Raw genomic sequence first — 20081 nt, forward strand, 5'->3', positions numbered from 1 at the left:
CATACATGGTTTGATGCATAAGGTAGGTAAAAGCAGCTGTTTTGGTAATGGATACTGACAATATATTTTTAGTAATCAGCTGCATAAGAGTATCATGATGAAAATACACACACACACACACGTAGGAATTCTGAAAAGCAGTCCATTCCTTCTAGCTTCTAGTCTCAGCATGAAATGCAGAATGTGAACATTAATTAGCCAATGATGAGGATACTGACTTGCCTTACAACACATTCACATTAAACACCAATTCTTCACATGTTAATAAACTGTTTGACTCAACTTTTTCTTGCCACCTTAAGAAGATGAAATGCTACTATTGAGGAAAAAGATTAAATGACCTACAAAATGAATGATGAGCAGGTCAATGATGACCACTGCTTCTTGTCAATCTCCATCAAGTGCTACCGCCTTCATAAGCACTGCTGTGATAAGTCAGCATTAGAACAGAACTCTAGTGCCAGATATTTAAGCATTTAAATTATTGTCATTTGTGAGAACACTGACTGGAAAACCAGTTACTGATTATCAGGATGATTACAAAGACAGCTTCCATAAAACACAAATATGTTCAAGGGGGAAATCATGCAGTAACTCCAGAATAACTTTTCAGCTTAAAATGTTTTGCATTACACTTCTCTCTACATTTCATTTCTCTTCTTTTTATATCCCAAATAGCACTGAATTGCCAAAGGAAGCCAAATGTGAGTCTTGAAGTCAGTACATGTTTCCCATAGAGCCCTATCAATAGCTTCCCAATTGTCTTTGCTTCAAGTAAAGTTGAACTTCACCTATTCCATGAATCTTTCAGATACAATGGGAAAATTCCCACTGTTTGGGGATACCTCTCTTGGGCATTCAGTATTACAGTTAGATATTTGGGATACTGACCTCTACATGTACGTTGCCATATCCAGTGAAGTTAATATGCTAATGATGTATAAAAAAGCATATAACTTTTCCAGGTTTCCTTTTACAGTAGTCCCTAGAGGACCTGACCCTATTTTGCACAGTATATCTACCTCTCCAAATAGAAATGACTCCAGCTCAGAAGCACATACACTCTAAACAGACAAGAGGGACTGAAGGATGAAAGAGGCATGCAGAGATGAAATGACACATTCATTTTCTCACAGCAGCTGAAAAAGGAATAGATGCCAGACATCTGAGCTGAGGCCAGTACCCCATTGAGCAAGCTGTACTACCTACTAACAGCAAAGCTGGAAACGCCTTAACAAGGGATATTTTGCTCAATGTCTCCAAAAGTTTACAAAAATAAAAGAAAGGTGTTGTGAGATAACACATGTGCCTCTCTTGCATCTTCCAATCATGTCTGTGTTCGAGTTTCATCTCTCTGTCAAGACAAACCTGTGCACTATCAAAGGTACTGCTTGTAGTAAGATGTCAACACAAATGCCTGATCTGGAACCTTATTTTTATTTCTGTAGAGATTTTCCTGGCTATAAAAGACAGATTCCTTTTTTCCTATCTAATAAAGATTGCTTTTGTTTCCTGTTTTTTCTTTAAGAAACAAGAAAAACTCTTTTATTTCATTATCAAGTTTATTCCAATCTCAGACCTTTTTAATGTCAATGAAACTATTCAGGAATGTACTAATAAACTACAATGCTTTAAAAATAAAGCAAGACTTGATGAAATGCATATGTCCTTTTCCTTTACATCAAGTACTTAGAAATAGCAAAAAAAAGATTCAAAGGGACATATCACAATCTTCCATACAGTTAAAAACTGCTATGTATACCAGGGAAGCATAAATAGTGAAGTTAAGAGCATTCTCCTCCTCACAGCAGAGTGCTAACTCAGCTTTGTGTTCCTACACTCCCTATGAGACAACAGTATGGGGGTACATATATGTCCATACAGTAACAGAATCAATAGCCTGCCCCTTCTCATAACTGGAGCATTGCTGTCCCACACATTTTGACAAGGTCTGATGAAGGTCAAAACTTCAGGGCAGACATGGGACGACACATGACTTTTCCTTTCAAAGGATATATGTCAAAGACCTACCAAAGGACAAACAGATGAATGATAGGATCAGGAACACAATTTCTTATTCTAGTTTTTATTTTCATTTCGTATTTTTCTAAAACCCAGCAAAGTCATAAATCCCAAGTGGTCAGGGACTAAACCTAGTCCAGTAGTATTTGTGTTTAGGATGGGCTGGCTGGAAGGCTCTATCCATGCTACAGCATTCCTGTTGCTGCAAGCCCCGTGGAGTGTTTGGCTGCTTGTGCTAGGTGTTGCATAGATGTTTTGTGCTGCCCTCACTGAATTGCAGTCTGCAGAACTGTTACTGTAATGAAAACCCAATTACTGCAGGCATCTATTGCATGTATTTTGGTGCTTATATTAACCTCTTCTTTTGTGGGATAACCTGTAGCTGACAGCTGGCTTCAATGCCAATTATTTCATTATCCATTTTTTGAATAAGTAGAGGCAATGGAGAATGCTAATGCTGTTTAGTGGGGCGCTGACAGCATTAGTTCTTCTGTCACTTAGTCTCAAATGATGAAATTACAGGCTATGTTGCTTGAGTTTCATAGCTACAGACACTGAAGTAGTTTCCAGTACAGAGCTTATAAATAACATCAGAAGCCCTGCTGTTTCACCTCCTGAGTCACTCTCTCAAAAGCCTTTAAAATTCATGATTCAAACACCAAGACAGAGGGAAAGCTTTCAGTCAGTTGTTTCAGTAGCTAATTAAATGGGACTGCAGTGTAAGGGAGACAATATGAAGAATGCATTATTTCTTGTTTTGCTTAATGCATTTGAGAATTTATCCTCTGGATACACTAAACAGGCTAAATTACAGCTCAGAATTATCACAGTTACTTTTGCAATGCATTAACCTTTCACTTATTGCAGCAGAGGACCAGGGACAGCTGGGGATCCAATCTGAACTCGCATGAAATCCTGTGAAATGAGGTCTCAGGGAAGGAAGCAGTTCTACTCCATAGAGCACAGTTGACTAAACTCTAAAATAATATCCTAAACAGCCCTTGACTGGAAAAAAACACACAAAGCCCCCAGATAAAGCTTCAACAGTAAAAGGCACTGGAAGTTCTTCTTCCACTCATCCAACCTCTGTCTTCAAACAGCAAGGCTCTTTCTTTTAAAAAAGAGAAAAGGGCAAGTCTCCCTAGCTAGTGCTGCCCAAACATGACCCACTCGCAGGCTTACTACCTGGGATGGAGAGATTCTTCACAGGCCTACTAATCCCATTTTTGAATCTATTTACACCTCTGCCCACAGCTCCCTGTGGCGATGCATGGTACGCCTGAGCATTTCGTGTGGGCACACTACAGTTCTTACTTTAGGAGCTGTAGTAGTAGCACCCTCTCTTTTTTCATTCACCTTCATACCATTAATGGCTTAATACACCTTTATCACACCTAACTCGGCAGCTTTTTCCCAAGCTGAATAGCCCTCCTCATGCAGAAACTAGTCAATATCTCTGAGGATAGAGGCTTCTGGTGTCTCCGCTCCCTTTTCTAATTGCATTTCACTGTACCTGAGATGAAAAGCTCAATACTGCCTGCAAACACCAGCATGTGAATGGACTCAAGATGTGAGTGTGGCATACCTATGGATGCTTTCTGGTTTTTTCTCCCTTTCTTCCTTCCCCAGCTGTATGAAACTGTGCTTTTTACCATCCCTGGGTATTGACTTGACAATTTCAGACAATTATCCACAGAGATTCTCAGAACATTCTCTTTGAAAATAACATGGATCCTGTTGCTGTGTATGTATAGCTCCTATACTGCATCACTCGGCTTTTATTGACACAAAAATGTCACTGGCTGTTGCATTGTTTAGGCATTTTCTGCTATGAGATTACTGTCACATTTTCAGGGTCAGCTTCAGTATTGACATGAAATATTTGAAGTAGTCATCAGAAAATGCTGTCAACTTGCTGTTCTTGATGTTCACTTCCTTTGCAGCTAACATCCAGTTTTCTGAACATCCAAAGTGCCAAAAAGAAAAAAAGGTGGCTGGGCAGCCTAAAGCCTTTCTCTATTATCAAGACCGACAACTTATTTCTACCTTCTTTTAATCAGGTATTACTCTGAAGAAGGAAAATACTTCTCACAGAAGCAACCAGGTTGAAAAAGACCTCTGAGATCATCGAGTCCAATCTATGACCTCACACCACCTTATCAACCAGACCATGGCACTAAGTGCCACACCTTTCTCAGCTGGGCCACTCATGGTGCTGGGTACCTGAGCCTCAGCCACCATTAGGGTTAGGGGTAGGGTTCAGAGAACCACAAAGCCTTCCTGGTCTAGTCTACAGATCATGTTGTCCAATGGGTGACAAACACAAAGCAGCAGGAATGAAAACTATTCAATGTTTTAAAAAACAAATTGCATATTTTTTGTCAGCAAAACTGCAAAGAAACAACACACTTTAACCAAAAAAAAGATAAAAATAATTAAGGTACAGTGAAGACACCTGCTGCAACACAGTTGTTCATAATCTCAGAATCTTTCTCTGTTTTAATGTTTCATGAAATTACCTTGGGCTTCATTAGGAAAAGAAAAGGGGAAATGAAAGTATTTCTGTCCTTTAAAGGAGGGAAGTAAGAGAAATTTCTCATACCTGCTCTGACTCTGCGGTGTATCACTACTTTTATGTGAGCACTGGCTAATCCACAGAGCAGAACTAATCCTAGAAGAAGGCAAAGCAAATAAAGCAGTGTCCCTAACTAGTATAGTTCTTCCAACCTGTAAATTTGAGTTGCTGTGATAGCTACTTTGCCACAGTGCAAACACAGTGAGTGACTTGTCAAAATGCAAATATATTAGGAGTGAAACAAAAGTCATATAAGCTCAGAAAGAACACTAAGAGAAGCTGACAATTAATTTTAAGTTGAAAGTTTAACCTGTTTGCTTTCAGTGAAAGGTCTTCAGTCCCACCAGTAAATGTGAATAGCATTTGCCTTAAACACAGGCTTACTGCATTGTTTTACTACACACAGATCATGCTGTTTTCTTATAAATTTGAGGGTTTTTTTGTTTTTTTCAAATTAAATCTATATGGTTGAAGGCCCCATTTAAAATGTGGAAAGCAAAGACTGTCTGGGTGAAACTTAACAGAAGCAGAACAAGGCATCAGTGGGTCCAGCTGCCATGAGTGCCGAGCTGTTGACTGCAGCTTTGAAAATCCTCCTCCAGAAAATTCTGATTATCTCCATCACAATCAATTTTGCACAAATCAAGGATCAATATATGTTTTCATCACTTGTGAATAAAAATGTGCAAGGTCCCATTTTAAATTATATACTTTTACAGAAAAGTGATAGGCAGCTACAAAAGGCACATTTCACACGATGTAACAAATGCAAATATTTGATAACAGTGACCAGATTCTACACAATACAAAGTAAATAAGCCTCTATTAGTTTAAATACTCCCTACCATCCTTCTTATACATTGTGCCCATTCTAAAACTTAAAGCAGTGTTTACAGCTGTATACATTAAAGTAATTTCAATTTGGATTTAGTCAAAGAAATCAAGCACAAGTATGCTCCTGCAAAGCTGTTTATGGTGCTATATTCAAACATCACCTATAGACAAATGCAAAGGGGGAAAAAGAGCCAGTGATGATAATTGCTAGTAGCCTAGAGTAAGATCATTACCAAATGATTAAAACTATTTTTATAGAGAGAAGCTAGAATACATACCTTAAAAAAAAAATCTTAATCTCTGCATTGCTAGGCTTGCCTTTCACAGGGGAAAGACATGCTCCCCAAATGCAAGTATTCATAACTGGAATCCCATTAGACTATTAGTTCCTTTCAAATGCATAAATTGAAGACTTTTTTTACACATTAGATTCATAAATATAAACACAGAGGTATAACAACCCACACATAATTTAAAACCTTTCAGGAGCCAAATGTGCACTTGCTAAGTAGAATGGCACGCTATAAATTCAAAGGACTGCAACGAATACTCAGTCAAACTGGAATTTAAAGTGTTACCTAAAAATAACATCTGAATGAAAAATTTTTATACTCTGGCCAATACTTATTTTACTTTTACATCCTCACTTCACTTTTACATCCTCACCTTAAAATTGACAGGCACATGATAGCAAAAAAAGAGAGGACGATTTTTCTCTCTTTAAGGTCCATCATTGCAAAATAGTTGTGCATGATTGGTTGAATAGTTTCCATTTCCCACTCCTACAAGGACTGACACAAAAGAAGAAAAACTAGTAGGTCTCATTAGTCCTGAGTAGTCCAACCTTAGCATTAGCTATTATCAGATTCTTCAGAGGAGGTGAAGAAAAGGCACTACCTTTTCAGAAATGCAGCCATAGAAATTAGAATGCACTGAGTGAAGAAAGGAATACTTCCCCTGTCACATATTCTTTTCAGGGTCAAAAAATAGACAAGTGAGATTTTAAATAAGTAACTCATTCCAGGTAAGCACAGACAAATTATTTCAAAGCTGACAGACTGCCATTATGTCCCACCACTGCCAGCAGGGTCCAGCACCGTGACTCCAAAGGTTTTGAAAAAATGCAGTGTAGCAGAGAAGGCAATAATAATTACTTCAATAATTAGATTCTTGTGCTGTGTATCGAGAGCCCAAGGCTTATCTGGAATTAGATGAGGCACCCAGAGTGTCTTTACTGCTCTCTATTTTAGCAAATGGAGCGGCCAAATATTCACTCCTTGAAACAGTGGAAGAGCAATCACACTTTTCCCTATCTCAATGAATTTGAAATGCACTGCAAATCAAGAAGAAAAAGAGAATGATCTGAAAAAAAGCAGCAAAAGGCATGGAATAATGCTATCCATGATGAGAACATAGATTCAATTCTGCTCAGTTTTTTTTTTCCCTGCAGAAAGGATGCTCTACACCTAAAATGGGGAGGCAAAAGCTTTTGCACAGGTAAGATGTGTAATGAGGGCTGGGGTTGAGGTCCAAGCCATGACTTGCAAAGCTCAGGGAGGTGAAGCCAAGGGAGGGTTGGCTGGGGAGGACTGACCCAAGACACGGGTAAAGCAGTGATCCTGCCCATTTCCACAGAGGCAGAGAGCTGTCTCAGCAGGCAGGAGCTCTCATGCCTGTTAAAGTATTACAGGAGTGTTTCTTAGCACTCTCTTAGCTCAGGCCCCAGGGACCACACACAGTCCTCTTGCTCTGTAATTAAAAACTTTAAGTCATTACTCGGGCTAAGGGATAGTGAAATTGTGACTGGGTTCAGTATACTGAGTGAAAAAGTTTTTAATCCAAGATAATGCTCTCAAAAACAGAGCACCATGTCTCAAAATCATTTTACCATTAACAGATTTCCTGGCAGTTACTTGTCCGAGTGAAAGAGAAGAGCTACATGGAAAAGAGAAAGCAAATGACATTTTTAACTGTGTGAAGATTTCTTCTTTCCCCCAAGCATCCTGAAATAAAAGACATAAATGCAGAGACTTAGAGGCTTCAATAGCATCCAATGCACATGCTTTTGATGATGACTGCATATGAACATTTGCCCTAAAAGCTAGGTGTTGGTGGACAAGAAAAGTACATAGTAATCTGGATCAACAGAAAGAGGCAGGTAGACTAACTAAGTTTCCTCAATGCTTCCCAGTTAGCATATCTTGAGGATTTAAAATTAAAGATGTATATGATTTGGGCTGTTCTCAAAATTAAGATGTCTAAAATTTGTCAATTAGTTTTAGCTGCACAATGAAATCTGCTTCTTAGCTAAAAGTCAGAAGGGCTTTTAGCAGAAGGGCTAAAATTGTTCAGGCCAAGAAAACAACCTGCTGCAGTGGAGTGTCGAAGCCCTGACATGCTCAGCCTGGTGTTCTCACACTGCAGCACAGCAAGAGAGCGAGAGCTGCCCTGTCAGGCCCAATCTCCTTCATGTTCTTGGTTACAAGCTCAAGAGTAATGGTGGCTGGAGCACTAATATCAATTTCAAGGCTGGCAGTAGCAGTTCTGTGCAAATAGCTTAGGAACCTCCATAGTCCTTCTGTATGGGGAAATAAAACCCCTCAAGAATTAATCTAGGCTTTGCCAAAATGAGGCATTTTGGCTATATCAGTGGCTATCTATTTCTGCAACCTTTGAGCAGAGACAACAAAAAGAGAATGCACTATGATTTGCTTGAAACCAGCACAGACTGTGCATACAGTAGCCTACCAGACTGCTGCCTCTTTCTCCAGCGGCTGCTATGAATACAAGGGCCTGATTCAGGTTGCGAGATGCACCAGTTAACACCTGAGTGCAACAAAAACCACAACTGCCCAGCCTTCAGCAGTATTTATCTAAAGACTTCTTTAAAGTGACACCCATAGCACATGCACCAGCCCTTCCTTCTGCTCTGAAATAGGAATGAAAAGACAGTTAGTTAACAACCTTTATTTTTTAAAATATATTTCAGATCCATTCAGCTTATCTCAGAGTCTCTAATTTGGAAATGAAGAGCTGCTGCTGCAATCTCTTCCGTCTAAAGATTCAGTTAGCATTTTTAAAGCATAGAACAGAAAAAATATGCAGGGAGTCAATAACAGTAATTGGTATCATTAATACTTCCTGCTTATCTCTGGCTTAAATCTGAAAACCAACTAAAAGATGCTTTTGTTTGAGAGTAGTTATTCTAGAAAGCTGAAAGTCTAAGGCCCCACACAGCTCTACCCCAGCCACTTTACCTCCCCTCTCCCATTTCCCTTCCCATCTGCCTTACACCGCCTTTCAGCTTGAGCCAAGCACTGCAGTGGGAGGCCGCAGGCACCTGGCTGCAGGACGAGGGCACTGGATTTATATTATACAAAGGCTCAAAGGAAAGACTGCATCATAATTTACATCTAACACTTTAAATAACTCAGAACATTTCTGCATCTAAAAGGCCACTGACTGTAACATACTGTGAGCCTGGTTACCTGGATCATCTAGTATTATTTAGATGATGCAGACTGGCACTACTTAGAACAGAAAACCAGCTGAACTGGGGAAAAACCCAAAGATTCAGCCAGCCTGTTCCCCCTCTCTGGTAGCAGCCAATGTTGTGAGAAAGAATGGGAGAAACAAGGCCTCTTCCTTCAGTACACCTGTCCAGTCATCAACAGATTAAGGACTTTCTGAGCAGGAACTTGTTGGAACTTGGCTATCCACTGTGTTGGATAGCCCTTGCTGGACCTTTCTCCCATGCAGTATTCCATCCTTATTAAATTTAGGTTTGATCCTGGTCTTCGAAACATCTTGTGGTGCTAATTTTCTCCATTCAATTACATGTTGCCCAGAGAAGTGTGTCTTAAAGCTGGTTAGTGCTGATGCTCTGATCCTCTGGTTACATTATAAAAGGTGAATTGTTATTCTCTATAATATAACAGTGCTGTTTATATATGTATATAGATATATCTCATGTACTTTTCATTTTTCTTTCCAGAGATTATAATAGTTTTGTTGGTGGCTTCCACCTTAAGGCATGAAGGGGACAGTCTGATAAAAACTGGAACTAGCCTGGTTCGTGTCTGCATCAGAGTCCAGAGAGTAGCTTGTACAGTATAAAGGCTTGTTTCCTTTGATTAAAGTAATAATTGTCTTGTTGTAGTGATACATGATGCAAAAACTGCAGCTTCCTGGAATCCATAAGATAGGCAGACAATGAAAGGCAGAGCTAGGAAAAGCTGGCCTTTCCATTTTGTAGCAAATGACACAATTCTGCTTTTCTCTTTTACCAACTCAAATGAAAATAAAAGGCACCTCAAATTTTTCTCATAAAGTGAAATAAACCAGCAAACCCAAAAACTCCAATCACACACATTTTCTTGACTTAATACATACATGAAATAAAAATCCTAAAAAATTAGTTTCTAGCATCACTCTAAATTCTACCTAGATGTTTATTCTTAGTGAAATATTCACCATTCTGTTATTTTCTATCCTATTTTCATCAAAATAGATCCCGTTTATACGAATCAACATATTTCAATATTTTTTTCCTTAACAAAAGAGCTAATCTACCTGCAGAAACTACTTCTGCAAGGCATTCTACCTATGAAGAAACCCCAAAACATACACATAGGATCAATGCCTTTAAAGTCAGGCACAAAATCTCTGTGATCTCCAGATGTTACCAGAATACAGCCTGGTCCAGCACCTCAGTGTATAAAATGGCTCCCTTTGAACTAACTTTCTGATCCTATAAAACATGGATAAAAGTTCAAAGTTATGTTTATCATTAAGGAGAGCCGAAGAGGAAAGGGAAATGGTGTATATTGCAAGGTTGCTCCGAACTGCATGAACACTGTACTCAGAGAGTAAAACATCGAAGGATCTATAGAGTGGGGCACCACAGGAGTCTAAGACTATTTGGTATTCTCATTATGCATCAAAACAATGGAGTGGAGTCTTCCTACACTATGAGATGACACTAACCAGGGACATATAGCATGTAAACTGAGAGCATGATCGGAATTTAAGCAATCTTCACTAAAGAGTTACTTGAAAAGACAACTCAGGATGATAATCAATAGGGGCAAGTGTGAACTACTATACCAAGAATGAAAAAAAAAAAAAGAACTTCACATAAAAACCTGCTGCAAGAGGAAAAAGTAACCATGTCTCTGGGTTCCCAAGGAAAAGAAGAAAGATTTAATACACTTAAACTGACTTAAAAGACTCAGTAGAAAGACTTCCTTAAGCACTAAGAATAGCACTGGGACAGACTGGCTGGTCTATAATGTTTCCATTATGGTAAGTTTTCAAGATCAGCTTAAACAAATGTGAAACAAATGACAGAGGTATTGGCAAGACCATGCTGGAACGAAAGATATTTAGAGGCTCTCTAGAAATCTTTTTGCTATCTTAGTGGTTCTTTGAAATCTCATGTATTTGTAAGCATTTTTAAAATAGCTGCTTAACAGACTACAGATCTTTTTCTAGTGGTTGGCTTGACCCATGGCTCCAGTCAAGTTTGGTCTGCGAGGCAGAGGGAAATTCAGGAACACTATTCCAAGTGAACCTTGCAAAAAGCAAGCAGACATCAAACTTCTGGAGTAATCCTATTGCATTTTATGAACAAGAACTTTTCATCGGAAAAATGCCCCACTCCTAAATTTCACATGAACTGCAATGCATATGTGTGTGGAAAATAGTGGCAAAAGTCCTTTTTCTAGAAGTTACCCATTTAAGGGATGCAAGGCATAAGGAATTCTTGAAAATCACTTCTGTGACTTGACTGGGGATAAGTTTGGGTTTTATTTCTTCACAACTGTCTGATCAGAGATGGACAACTGAACACTGATCAAAGTAAAATCACTTTGCTTTAGGATTTTTCACAATAACCTTTGTCCTCAGAGAATTTAAGTTTTCTGTCTCATACAATTCACTTGTGTAAGTTGCTTTCAGTAGCTCTCAGGAGGTGAGGTGTTTGTACGTTACACATCCCCGAAAGGAATTTGTGATAGCTATAAAATACCAATGCTCTAAACCCTCATATCTTTGCTTGCAGGGATGGAGTATCTACTCTTTGAGAAACCAAGCTGCTCAATGTCTCAGGAATCTGGATACTAGAATCTGAAAATACCTGCTTTCAGCTATTTCTTTACTTCAGCTTTCTTTAAAAACAGCACCAACAACTACAAAAATTTTCCTGTCCCAGAAGGTCGTTGCTCGCATTTAATAAAGTTCATAGAACTGAACTGTTTTAAAATCCAGTTTAGCCATCTAAGCAACAGGAGAAGTGCCTATTTTTTTTGGTGGATTTCTAAAGCCCTACATGGTGATTGAGACAGAGCTCTGTCATGGGCACTGAAAACATTTGAGAGCTTTGGACAGACTGGCCCTGATGGACAGTAAATCATAATTAGGTTTACTGGCTTTTTGGATGGAGAATTCCATTAAACTGCTTCTCTTGTTCAGGTTCATGCTTTGTCCTTGCAGACAGACTTATGTGTCCCTAAAATACATTTACAGGAAGCTTATGCTTCCACTTATGCTGCTCTTTTCTTTACACACATCCACAACATTTGCTCAGGTGAAGCTGCGCTTGAGCTAAATAACTGCAAGGTCTGATGATTCCTGCAGAAGATGGACCAGCTTAATTAGAAAGATAATAATGACTCCTTCCTCTTGATTGCACCTTTTAGGCAAAAAGTAGCTCATAAGCAACCCTCAGGTAATATCTATCATTGGGGAAAACTGAGGAAGCATAAATTGTTCACTGATGATAGCAGATCATGTCAGAGCCAGAAGAGTAACCCTGTACCTTCTCTCTTGCATTCCTATGCAGCCCATGATACTTTCTTGAGAATTTGCCAATATAAAATACAAATGTATATTCAGTTTCTTTCATAATTGTTTTTCTGTGGTCTACTCCATGGCTGAATTGACTGAAATTGTTGCATGAAAACACATATAATGTCACTGGAAAGAGATATCTGGGGGAAAAAAAAGTGGTATTCAATAAATTCTGCTCTTCAGAAATTCAGTACCACTGTAGATCCAATCTGCAGAATGAGTTTTGAAGACAAACAGTTAGAAGGGTTCCCATTCTGCAGTTTATAAATGTTAATGATGTCCTGGAGAGGCCGCCACTGAAATAATTTTGAACTTGCTCCTTTGAGGACAATGTGTCTATAAATTATTTCTGAGCGTAGTATTTGTTCAGTTTGGACTACTATCAAAAGCATTCTTCAGAAGCCTCAAACATTTACACCTAAAATGTCACCTGCAAATGAAAGTGTGATATGTTTGCTGCTTCAGGAAGGGATGAGTTTTCTGACTAGTGTCTGGGCCCCTGTCACTAAAAAACTTCCTGATTCTGGATCAAAATCATACTTGGTTCAAACCTCCAGTGTGCCCTGCACAGTCAGTCGAGAGGTTTCTACAGCCTCCTTTCCATGTAAAATTTCTAGAACTTTTGGGAAGAAAATGCTGTTGAATTGCTGTATTATTTGCTACATTAGCAATAATAATAAGCAATGAAAGAATACTACAAAAGGAATTGCTGTGGTTTAAACTTAAAAGTAGCTTTCAGGTCTCTGCATGGCAGAATTGGAAAGACAGGGGAGCAGGTACTATTCATGATATAGGAAAATGAAGTTAGGGATTGTTTAGGTAAATGGGGCAAATACAAATTAATGGTATTGGATGGGCTGCATGGGGGAGCTGGCCAGTGCCACTGAGAGGTTACTTTCTGTCATCTTGGAAAAGTTGTGGCAGTTAGGGGAAGTCTCAAATGACAGAAAAAAGGCAAATGTTGTACAGTATAAAGCAGTAGGATCCAGGATTGAGTCCAGAGGAGGGCCACCATGTTGATTAGAGAGACAGAGCAGCTCTCCTATGAGGAAAGGTTGAAAGAATTGGGATTGCTCAATCTGGAAAAGAGAAGCTCTTGGGGTGACCTAATTGAGGCCTTCCAGTATCTGAAGGGAGCCTACAAGAAAGATGAAGTGGGACTTTTTACAAGAGCCTGCAGTGACAGGACAAGGGGGAATGGGTTCAAATTGAAAGTGAGTAGGTTTAGATTAGATATTAGGAAAAAATTCTTTACTGCAAGGGTGGTGAGGCACTGGAACATGTTGCCCAGAGAAGCTGTGTATGCCCCATCCCTGGCAGTGTTTAAGGTCAGGTTGGATTGGGCTCTGAACAGCCTGGCCTAGTGAAAAGTGTCCCTGTCCTTGGCAGAGGGGGTGGAACTAGATGATCTTTAAGGTCCCTTCCAACCCAAACCATTCTCTGATGCTATGATGATTCTATGAACTATAAACTAGAAAAACTAACCTCAGTCCCCAGGAAAATTATGGACTAGAAGGACTGTCTGGACTGCCAGGCTCAAAGGGTAGCCAGCAACAGTTTGAGGTCTAACTGGTGCCTGGTTATGTGTGTGACCCTCAGGGGTCCGTGCCAGGTCAGTACTCTTTGCACACCCAGTAATGATCCAGATGACAGGGATGGGTTGTTTCTTCATAAAATTTGTGGAAGGAGCAGCTGTGCATGCTGGAAGGCAGAGCTGCTGTTCAGAGAGCTCAAAATCCAGAAGTGGTCTGACGTGGACCTCAGAAAATTCAGCAAAGACAAAACCAAAGTCCTGTACTGGAACAGGACAACTCACGGCAGTAGTAGGTGTGAGAGGTGCATGAGTAGGGCAGCAGCTCTGCAGAACAGGAGCTGCAGGCCCTGCTGTGCAAGAGGCACCACTGAGACCTTCTGGCAATGAGGTAACGTATGGGCCTCTTTGGCAATAAGGCAACCAACACATCCAAGGCAACATGCTTTTTATATATTACATCTTTTGTGACTCCAGTACAAGAAAGGTATGAACAAACTGGCCAGAGGAGACTCACATAATCACCCTGGCTGGATGATCAATTGTTCTCATCATTCTTTATCATTTCAATATAGCAATTACGTCAGCTGTGTTTTGCTGTAATTTTAAACTTGATTCCAAATCATCAATGAAAATTCTAAATAGTTGAGGATACACTAAGCCCTGGAGAAACCTATTAGAGGCATTCATCATATGACTTCATACAGGAAACTACTTGGAGAGGTGCAAGCCAGATCTTAACACATTTAACTTCTGTCCCTCCCATCAAGAGCAGTTTCCACATGGTCATCCTGGAATGCTATTGAATGATTTACGTTTTTAATACTGATGCCATTACAGTTTGTTTCCCAGGAATGAAATCCATGAATCCACAGATATTTTTGTTGTTGTTCCTAACAGCCATTTTGGATCATTACACATTTGGTGAGAAATCTCCCAACATTTCCACACTATAAATGTGTTTTATTTTTCATACAGTCATATTTCAAAAAGGTAAAAAAAAAAACAACTGGAGAGAATCATGTTTAACTTTCTCACTTTTTCCAGTGGCAAGCACTTTCCATCTCCAAACTCCTTACAGAACTCTAATTAACTCTTTTTTTATTATTTTTTTTCTTTCTGTTTACTTCATTATTTGCATAAGCTTTAGTGAAGTCAGGGACAGTTCTAGGAATAAGGCTTAACTAATTGTACTTCCAAAAAGCATATTTAACATGTTAACACTGAGCTATGTGTGTTAATGTAGGACACTTTTTGTTCAGAATCAACAAACAGCAAATACTTTCATATGAAAAAGAATATTCCCACCCACAGAAACAGAATTTAGCTTTCCTAGGCAGCAAACAATAGAGAATTACCATGTCTCTCTGAGGCGCAGCCAGAATAAAAACAACCACACCCCAAATCTAAGAGATTGTCAGATATTTTCAGTGTTTCTTTTCTGAGACAGAGCATATTCTACCACTAAAAAGATGAGTGGCAGAAGCAAATTTATTGATAATTTTTCAGATGTTTAGGAATTGCATATGCTTACAGGAAGAACCTATTTAATAACAAGAGTCATTTACACCAATCCACCTCATGTAACTTTTTGAAGACTAAGCATCTAAAAGGAAGCAAGAAATTCAATCTTACAGATAGTGACAGAAAGAAGAGTATAATAACTTTAAGAGTAAAATAACTTTAAGAGAAAGAAGTTCACTAGCTAACAAGTGCAAGAATCATTAGAATTTATGATTTTATTTGAAACACCTTAATTTAAGTTTTCATTACTAGATTAATGATCTTATTTAGCATTAGTACTGGGTTGAATGCAGTGGAAGACTTTTACTTCTTTTAGGATTCTAAAAGGCAATGAGAAAGTCAGTGTTTCAAACCAATTTATTGTAATAATCATATAAGATTATTTTAAAGCTGTCTTGTCTAAGTTTATTGAAAGACAGATTTTAAGAGCTATGTAATATCAGCTACTTAACCCTTGTGCTGTAATTTTTCACTTGTGACTACCAAGAAAACTTTGCCAACTATACTGCACCACAAATACTTAAGAAAAGATAATACCTGTAAATAAAATAAAAAATTCAGCAATGTGTTTGTTTAGAAGTTCAGCAACATATGACAGAGTTTTACAAAATATTTTTTGTTTCACAGTTCAAATTTCCTTGACAAGTTAATGATAGTTTTATTTTTGTATCTAATTAGGATTATCTAAATGTTGTACAAATCAAAGACAAAAGCTTTTGATATTCAAAAAACTAGTCTGTTTGAAATGGGTGAGCCTTAAAAGGGAGAAAGAGCATTTCATTACAGAAAATGCTTGTAATATTTACTGGCAGATTAACAGATATTTTAAGGCCAGAAAAACCCATTACCATCATACCTTCGGAATAACATATGGCAAAGAACCTCACCTTGTCTTTACTGCATCAAGCCCACTCCTCCTGCTTGAATTATCCTTTACTTTTTGAAGGACACCCAAGTCTTGTTTTATACATTCAAAATAACAGAGAATTCACCAAGCCTGCAAAGTGCTTCTATAGCTCATTAACCCTATTGGAAGAAGGTGTTTGCTTTTGTCCACTTTGATTTTGTTTAGACTTAAATAGACTGAATTGCTAATGAGAAATATATTACAAAAGCCCTCTTAAAACTGCCAGGAAAATTTGCACTCAGGCACTGTGCCTAATTGCTCAACTCCATCCCTCTCTCCAACACCACCATCCCAGATGACTATTTGCATGGTCTGTGTCTAGTCTACATGAAACGGAAAAACCTTGTAAAACTGATGTTTCTTGTTAATTATTAGAAGCAGCCCAATACTCAAGTGTGCCAATACAAGAGTAGCCAAAGCAGAACAAAGGTGGAAGGAAATGTTAAAGTGTGGTCAAATTTGTCTGGTAGTCAAATAGCACAACTTATATGAAAACATACCATAAGTTACAGACTATTCCTTTCATTAAATGATTAGTCTCAAAGACTTTATTAACTTTATTAAAAGCAGAGAAGGTCATATGAAAGGCTAATATAACTGAGATACTATGTTAAACTATGAGCCTTTTAAAGTATCCACCTTCATAAAAAGTTGCAGCATATTAAATTTATTTAATTACTCTAGAGTAATTTCTAATTTCAAAAGCCCATTTTAATGGAACAATGATAAATTAGAGAACGAATGAATTATTTTACAGATTAATACACACAGTTCTGTCTGTAATCAGGATTTTAAATGGGTCTAATAGCCTTAGCACTTACAGCAGGTTCTTTAAGTGCCAAGCAATTACAGTTGTTCTCTTAGCATACTGGTTTAATTTAATACCGCCCAAGTTGCAGAACATTTGGCTTTTACAGTGGAACACACTTATCCACCATATTTCCTTTATGAAAGAAAAAAGAAGATATTTAAAAGGAAAGGAATGCCCTGGGAAAAGCAATACAATATTGCTAATTTTCAGACAACAATGTTGGTATATCTCAGACCTACTGAGATCAAGACTCAGGCAAGACATGAGCGTACACCATAAGACCCTTACCCCTCATTTCCACAAACAAAAAATCAGTCCAATAGTGGTTGGTGTTGGCACTGTGCTTCAACACATGTCCAGTGCAGCGGGAACTTAGCAAGTACAAAAATGTAGCACCTGTGGAGTACCTAAAATTACCTAAGTACTTATAATACTATCCATAAAGCTTAGTTCTCTGAGTAGTGTTCAGGAGTTTTGTCTAACTTTTTGCTTCATCAGTGAGCAGGAGACATTTGCCTTGCATTTGTCAAATAAGTGGAACTCTATGTGTGATTCCCTATGCTAAACATCTCAAACCACAAGTGATGCAAATGCTATGTATTGAAGAAATTAATTTTAATGTCTACTTTTAGGGAAACTTTTTTCTCTTTCCCTCATCTTGTAGGAAGGTCTTTGTCAAGTGCAACATCCCCGACCCCTGCACATTCAAATTAATGGCCTTTCAGCACTGGCTTATGAAGCCCTAGACTATGTGAGGCTGATTTTTCTTCTTTTTCTTTACAGCTTTTATTCTTTTGGAAATAAAAAGAAGCTTAGAAACTGGATCCAAGGAGCCTGCCCAAGACTGTGGACAGTACTGAGAGGCAGTATTTCAAGCATTACTGTGGAGTACCACTTCCTAACAGTGACATAGCCAAGAGTGAACAGAGGTTACTCACAGTTTGGGAAAGAGAGTTTACCCAATTCTTCAGGTCCAACTGGCAACCTCAAGTCAGGGAGTTTTCCCATTACACTGCTTTCTCAGACATGTCCCTGGCTGACACCAAACAGAGGAGTAGGCGTGGCTCAAGCGTGCTGGCAGCCTTACACTTGAGTCTGATGCTGCAAGGGATGATGGGGGTGAGGGTAAGAGAGGGAAGTATGCTCCAGAAAAGGGGTAGAACTGAAGGATTTAACCTCTTACATAATAAGAAAGGAAATAATCCCTGTCAAAGTCTAGTGTCTCAGGCCAAAATACAGCATATTTTAGATGAAGGTTATAAAGAAGCACTATGAAAATGAGAGAAATTACATATTACAGTATTTGTTTGCCACATCTAAATGACTAATAGATTAGGTTAGCAATGAATTTTTCATTTCTGAAGAAACATTAAAGTTAGATTAACTACTTGTGTATTAGTTTCTGGAAGAATAATTCTTCCTTTTATGCAATGTAACAAAAAAAGCAAGACACTTTCACTGTGGAGACAGAGAGACATGAACAACCATCAAGGTTCAGACTGACATGGTAAAAAGGAGTTTCACCTTTAGGTCACTGGTTGATTTCTAAAAGAGGAATTGAAACACACCTTTGGGGAGTTGCTTGATGTCCTGGGTCAGCTCGATCTCAAATACAGCTCAGCTCCTAACAAACAAGTGTTCCCATCATAACTACCACAGCCATTGTGTCACAACAGCCATTCTTTTGCAAAAATAAGAAAGCATCCCATTTTTATCTTCCCAAACCCATTTAAAGCTGAACTACTGTTCACTGGAATCACTTCATTTCGCCTTCTCAGATTCTTAAGGTTTTCAGGGAAGGCTGACCCAGACCCACGGCTGCTACCTTAGGAACTCGTCTAAATCACATTCGAAGCATCTCGATAATCATCAAGTATCTGTGATCATCAGATACCTTGCTTTTTCTGCAAAAATACCCAAGCACTGGTTTAGCAGGGCTTGCTTAGTGGGTTTTTAACCCTTTCAAACACTGAAGAAGCCTGTTGTGAAAAGGTATGCTAAGAAACCAAATCAATAAACCCAACAAACCCATCTTCCCACCAGTATTTGCAAATTCTAGCCAAATTTGATTAGGACTTAGTGTTGCAAAAGAACAGCTTTATTTATGTGCCTCAGTTTGGATATATCCCTAACTAAAAACAAATACATAATTGAACGCTTAAAAAGAAAGATGAGAAAAATAATTGCATAATTATTAAAGGAGCAGTCTTAGAACCAATGGTCACCACAAACCCCGAATTTAATTTGATTTATGCTTCATGGAAAGGCAAAACAAATGTTATACAAATATTTTCAGTAGCTGAAAACTGGCTATCAGTACAAAAACACAGCTACAGACACTCCTCATTGCTAGGTTGAACTGTTCTCAAAACAATCCAAAGTAAAGGCCACTGATGGAAATATTTCTGATATTCTTCAGTCATAAAGCACCAGAGTGCTGTGTTAGGTTCAGATCACCTTGCTTGTGCTTTAGAGGTATTAATTAAGCTTCAGTCTATGGTTTGCTAAGCACTCTGAGCTCTCCTGGCCTCTCTCATCCTAAAATCTCAGAATAATCACCCCTGTTTAGTTGCACATATGTTTAAGTAACATCACAAATAACATTTCATTGCATACCCATTAAAAATAAACACACTGGAAATAGCAGAGATTAAGGAGACACAGTCTCTTCGGCTGTCTCAGGAGCAGCTATGAAATCTCTGAAAACCACACATAATGTTGTCCTCTGTGGATCTTTCAGACCAAAAGGAGCAGGAGAAGCAGAATATTAATAACATAAAAAGACGATCCAAGAATTTATTTAGCAATGAAAACATGAAAAATTCTAGAGAAATTACGTCAGAAACCATTCTTACTTTTCAAGAAGTACACCATATTTTCTCTCACTGTTGCAGAAGCAAAGCCACCAAGTGTATTTTCAAGAAAATATTTAAATAAAATTGATGAAGTGTCAACACTTGACTGCTTGTTTAAATTGGATAAAATTACAAAAGCTGTTCAATTTGTTTCAATGTTATTATATATAATA

General features: G+C 38.4%; 1 protein-coding gene and 1 long non-coding RNA gene across 4 annotated transcripts in view; one reads left to right on the forward strand and one right to left on the reverse strand.

The window, feature by feature from the left end:
* CPQ (carboxypeptidase Q) overlaps nt 1-20081 on the reverse strand; it is a 147659-nt gene that overhangs the window by 4522 nt on the left and 123056 nt on the right. Inside the window, exon 8 of one of the 3 annotated variants that reach the window (XM_064648153.1) lies at nt 18634-18677. The exons of the other annotated variants lie outside the window; for them this stretch is intronic. Coding sequence (XP_064504223.1) covers nt 18649-18677 — 29 coding nt within the window. The 3' untranslated portion in view covers nt 18634-18648. Of the gene's footprint in view, nt 1-18633; nt 18678-20081 lie in introns of those variants that run through there. 3 annotated transcript variants of the gene reach the window in all.
* Nucleotides 6587-7459, forward strand: LOC135411061 (uncharacterized). The gene is made up of 2 exons (XR_010428975.1): nt 6587-6928; nt 7329-7459. It is a non-coding gene; the product is annotated as an uncharacterized LOC135411061 (long non-coding RNA).

The sequence above is a fragment of the Pseudopipra pipra genome, chromosome 1, assembly GCF_036250125.1.
Source record: "Pseudopipra pipra isolate bDixPip1 chromosome 1, bDixPip1.hap1, whole genome shotgun sequence".
Lineage (NCBI taxonomy): Eukaryota > Metazoa > Chordata > Aves > Passeriformes > Pipridae > Pseudopipra > Pseudopipra pipra.